A 5,314-nucleotide genomic window follows, 5' to 3' on the forward strand; every position below is an offset into this window, starting at 1 on the left:
TTTTTGTATAAAGTTTACTTCAACACTATAAAACACTGGAGTWATTAAATTTGTCTTACTTTTTTAAGGAATTAAATATTTATCACAAACTAATTTAGTTAATTAAAAAAATGTTTATATTTATTAGAGCAAAATCTCGTAGAAAAGAATTAATTCTAAAAATAGGCTTTGTCATGCTCTATAAATGGTAGAATATTCCTCTTATTTCCAATTACCGGAGAAAGTAGTTTTTGTCACAAAAGGACTAAAAACTTGATCAATTCCTCTCACACGATCTAATTTACCAAAGTGAGGGCATGACTCGTAAAAAATAAAACCCTAGTATTATAGAAAACTTATTTAATTAAGTAAAAAAAAAAAATTAACAAATAAAAAACAACAACAAATGAGAAATGACTATGAAAGATGATGGTAACAGCCTTGCATTTTTGGATCAGTGCTTGCTATGATGATAGATGGTCTTGTAGACGGGCACTTTAACAGGAACGGGCTTGGGTATGGGTATTTGTATGTGTTTTTCGACTGGTACCGGTACCGGTTTTTCCACGTGGTAATGCACCTCTTTTTCGACCTTAAATGGTACTGGTTTTTCCACCGGCACGGTGATGGTCTTGATGACGGGTACTGCGACGGGCTGGGGCACGTGCACGTGGACGGGGTAGGGCTGGGGGACGGGTACCGCGACTGGTTTTGGTACCGGAACCGGAACCGCATGCGGGATGGGTACGCTGACGTGCTGATAAACTGGAACTGGAACTGGTTTGTGGATTTCGACAGTGTGAGAGATGTCGTGGCCGCCTCCGTAGCCGCCTTCCTCATGGCCGCCGCCGCCTCCGCCGTAACTGCTCGAGAAACCGGCATTTACGGTGGCAAAAGCGCAAAGGAGTGCTACGCATACCTGTACCAAAATTTATTATTATTTTTTTTAATTATTAAACTAAAACACTTACAAAGGACTTCATTGTACACTGGCTTGGGTTTTGTGTAAAATGAAATGAAAGAAGATTAATGCAGTTTGTTGGACTGATGAATGAATTGGGGAGTTTGGAGTTTATATACTCGACAATGTCAAGGTACTTTCACTATGTCCCCCTCTTTAGTTGCGTCCGAAGATGAATTTTTGGTTCCGGTCCTGAACAAAGACGATTCTTATAACGGTTAAAACTAATAGTAACCAAAAAAAGTAATTAATTTCACATCGTCGAGTTAAATTAATCTACAAGGTGAGTATAAATGATTGTAGCAAAAGAAAACAATTGGCACCACTGAATTGTTGGTGATTTTTATAGTCGTGTACAATCATGTGTTGTTTGAATTTTATAGTCAATGTTGCGAAATTAAAGTTTTAAAGTTGCCAAAGTGACCCCAAAAATCACAATCATTTACAGTCACTTTGTGTAATAAAAACTAAACAAACGTTTGTGTTTTGTGTTTTTTTACAAGAAAATTAATAAGAAAAAAACTCTTTTCTCGTTAAAAAAATGTAAAAATTAACAATAATATATTAGATTTCGTTGGTAAATTAAAATTTCGACCTGTGGTCAAAAATCGCAATTATTTACATTCACCCTGTATATCAAAAAAATATTACTTTGAAAAAAAAACATTTAACTGGAATTTCGTTTTACTATAATTAAAGGCAAAAAACGGGCATTGAGCAAACTACATTAAAACAAAAATCTCAAATTTTCAAGTAATTTTTTTCGTTGATTTTTGTGCAAAAAATGAGTTTGCCACTAAATTAAAAAACTTAGCGATCTTAACAGAAAATTATGTTGAAAAAATCTATAATCTATAAAATAATTAACCAGTTTTATATATTTTTCCTCATATTCAACCAACATTTTGTTCTATTTTAGATTTGTAGATATTTTTGTGATCAATTAATTAATTTAAATTTAATTTAATTATTTTTTTTTAATAATTTTTTATTTATACTTGTTTTATTTTTTATTTTTTCATCAAGAAACTAATAAAATCCAATGTTTTAATATCTGTTTTAATTTGCATTGGCAGTGAATATCCCTAGGAATTTGTTAAATTTGCAATTTTAGAAAATTTTGAAAAAAAATTGTAAAAAGGAAACAAAAACGAATTTTCAAAAAAACCTAAAGTGTAAAATTTGTAAAATCGTATTAAAACATTCAAATTTAACAAATAGTAACCAAAAAAAGTAATTAATTTCACATCGTCGAGTTAAATTAATCTACAAGGTGAGTATAAATGATTGTAGCAAAAGAAAACAATTTGCACCATTGAATTGTTGGGGATTTTTATAGTCGTGTACAATCATGTGTTGTTTGAATTTTATACTCAAAGTTGCGAAATTAAAGTTTTAAAGTTGCCAAAGTGACCCCAAAAATCACAATCATTTACAGTCACCCTGTGTATTAAAAACTAAACAAACTCTTTCCTTATTAAAAAAAACAATAATAATTTTTGTGGTCAAAAATTGCAATCAATAATTTTAAAAAATGATTTTTTTAAATTAGAGTGACCGGAAAGGTCGTATTACCAACCTTAGAATCCAAAAAGTTGCACACTGCCAATTGTTACTTAATTTATGGCAAAAAATCAGTTGGTGATACTGAATTTTTGATGATTTTTCTAATTTCTTATAAGAATGTGATGTTTGAATTTTGTAGTCAAAGCTGTCAAATTAAAATTTCAAATTTGTTGCCAACCTGATGACAAAACTCAATCATTTAGAGTCACCCTTTATTTTATTCGATTATTTTTTATAAATTGCTTCCTTTTTTCTGATTTTTGAACATACTACTCGAATTTCAAAGATTTTTTAAGATCAATTTACAATGAAACATTTTTCTATTTGGCGTCCATAATGATTTTATTAAAACATCAAAAACAGTGTTTTAATAAAAGCTGATAAAATATGGTTTTTGGTTATATTTTTTTTATCACCAACAATCAGAACAGACGAATACCAACCTACAAAAATCCTCTAATTTTCTCAAGAAAAATTTTCATAAAATTATGACAGAACAAAGTAGAAAAAATACTATATAAAATACGGTTTTATAAAATCTATATAATTTTTTATTTACTTGTTTAATTTTTTTTTCATCGGGAAACTAATAAATTCCAATGATTTAATATCTGTGAATCTGTGAATGTCCCCCGCAATTTGTAAAATTTGAGAAAATTTTGAAAAAAAAAACGAAATTAAATAAAAAAGCCTAAAATATGTCAAAGAAAGAAATAGAAAAATATTAATAGAAAGTCTTTAAATAATTAAAAATTATCAGTACTMCTACTAATTTTTAGTAATTTCAACAGAAATAATTTATATTCGAATTTTTTATAATTTTAATAATTTTTTATTTATACTTGCTTTATTTTTTTTTCATCAAAAAACAAATAAAATCAATGTTTTAATATCTGTTTTAAATTGCATTGACAGTGAATGTCCCTAGCAATTTGTTAAATTTGAAATTTTAGAAAATTAAAAAAAAAACGAATTTTCAAAAAAAAATCAAAGTGTAAAATTCGTAAAATCATTACAAAAGCTTCCAAATAAAATATTATTACGTTAACAAAACAAGTTATATTTGTATATTAAAAAAATTAGTTAAATCAAAAATTTACATGTGGCGGATTTTTTAACCACAAAAATATCAACAAAATATTATTGAAAACTAATAAATCGAGAAACTAATAAAATCCAATGATTTATTATCTGTGAATCTGTGAATGTCCCTAGCAATTTATAAAATTTGAAATTTGAGAAAATTTTGAATAAGAAAACAGTAAAAATAAAACGAAATTAAATGAGAAAGCCTAAAATATGTCAAATAAAAGGAAATGGCAAAATAAAGAAAGTCTTTAAAATAATTAAAAATTATCAAAATATCTGTTTCATTTAAACAGAAATAAACTAAATTAAATCAGAATTTGGCTTACTCGTATTTTTATTATTTTATTAAAAAAATACAATTAATTTTGCAGATTTTGAAAGCATAACAAATTTTTTAATAAGCGACTAAAAGGAATTGGACCATCCTACATTGAATTAAAAATTTTAATTTTATAAATACTTTGTCGGATTTTAACTTTGAATTAGAAAATGTATCGCATTTCTCTAATTTTCACTTCATTTACTCAATGGTCAGTATTGTTAATAATTATGCAGGAAATATGGTGAAATTATTCCATTCGAAAAATCTGTAAATTTTGCTCACTTTAAGTTTCTCTAATTTTAACCACTTAAAATAATCCAATCAATTGTGATTGTTTTTTTTGGTCAAGGTCGCACAAAAAGTTCAATATTTATCATAATTAACCATTTTTTTTGTGGAAAGTCGTATCGCTTTTTTAAAATTTTGATAATTTTGAAAGTTTGTCTCCGATCGTGACAAAATCTCCGGTCAAACAAATTAGAAAGTTTGAAGATGTTAAAATTAGAAAAAATAATGTGTTCAAGATGCACGCTTCTGTTAACAATGACGATAATTAGTGAAGATTTTTGACCGTGACGACGAATTTGAATTTTGCGAATCAACGACCGTTCTTGACACCTCTTTGATTTAATTTTTTTTTTGCAAATAGTGATTGAAAGGCGAAGGTCGGTTGCGGTCATTTTGCTATTCGAAAGGTTTGGTGGTCTTTTATACAAAACGTAGAATAATTACGTTCATCTGTGATGAAGCCCTGCCCAACATTCACCACTTTTACTCTGCACTCCAGCATTGAATAATATTTTACTTTCACTGCTGTAATTCGTATTGACATGGGTTTTGTTGTCCATTACCAACTGTCTCAAGTTCACAAAACGCTAAATGTTGGTAATAAATCACTTTTTATTTTTTTTAAATATATACAAGGTGTCCCGAAAAAAATTTGAATTTGAGTTGAAAAAGTCCATTAGTGACCTTTAAATGGTAAAATTAAAAAAAATTGTATAGGACATTGATCTAGTGCAATTATTTTCAACCATACAGCATGGCCCAAAAATAAGTTACAATACAAACTTGTGTTTTTTTAAATAAAAAGCAAAATGTGTCTTTGCATTTTTGGATATTTGTTTGTTGGATTTTGTTAAAGTCTTACCAAAATTTAGCTTGAAATTAAGCCTCAAATGACCAAATTCTACCAAAAATGATGCGATTTATGAATTTTTGACTATTTGAGTAGGTTTTTGGGTTAGTTTTCACAATAGACCGAAAAAATCACTAAATTCGACATATTTTGAAGTGTTTTATTGCAATAAAACAAGTCAAAAAATCACCAGATTAAATGAAAATAATGATATTTTTTCTTTTTCCAATATTCAACTAAAAACATATTTTTTTACTCA

General features: G+C 27.9%; 1 protein-coding gene across 1 annotated transcript; it reads right to left on the reverse strand.

Moving 5' to 3' along the window:
- Positions 1–324: 324 nt before the first annotated feature.
- On the reverse strand, positions 325–1,103 carry LOC123005338 (zinc finger protein 512B-like). The gene is made up of 2 exons (XM_044399033.1): positions 951–1,103; positions 325–898 (listed from the first exon to the last, which is right to left on the reverse strand). The coding sequence occupies exons 1-2, from the start codon at positions 960–962 to the stop codon at positions 434–436; spliced, it is 477 nt and encodes a 158-aa protein (XP_044254968.1). The 5' UTR covers positions 963–1,103; the 3' UTR covers positions 325–433.
- Between the last annotated feature and the right edge of the window lie 4,211 nt (positions 1,104–5,314).

The sequence above is a fragment of the Tribolium madens genome, unplaced genomic scaffold (assembly GCF_015345945.1).
Source record: "Tribolium madens isolate multiple individuals breed KSU strain unplaced genomic scaffold, Tmad_KSU_1.1 Scaffold_20;HRSCAF=117;Tcas5.2_LG4, whole genome shotgun sequence".
Lineage (NCBI taxonomy): Eukaryota > Metazoa > Arthropoda > Insecta > Coleoptera > Tenebrionidae > Tribolium > Tribolium madens.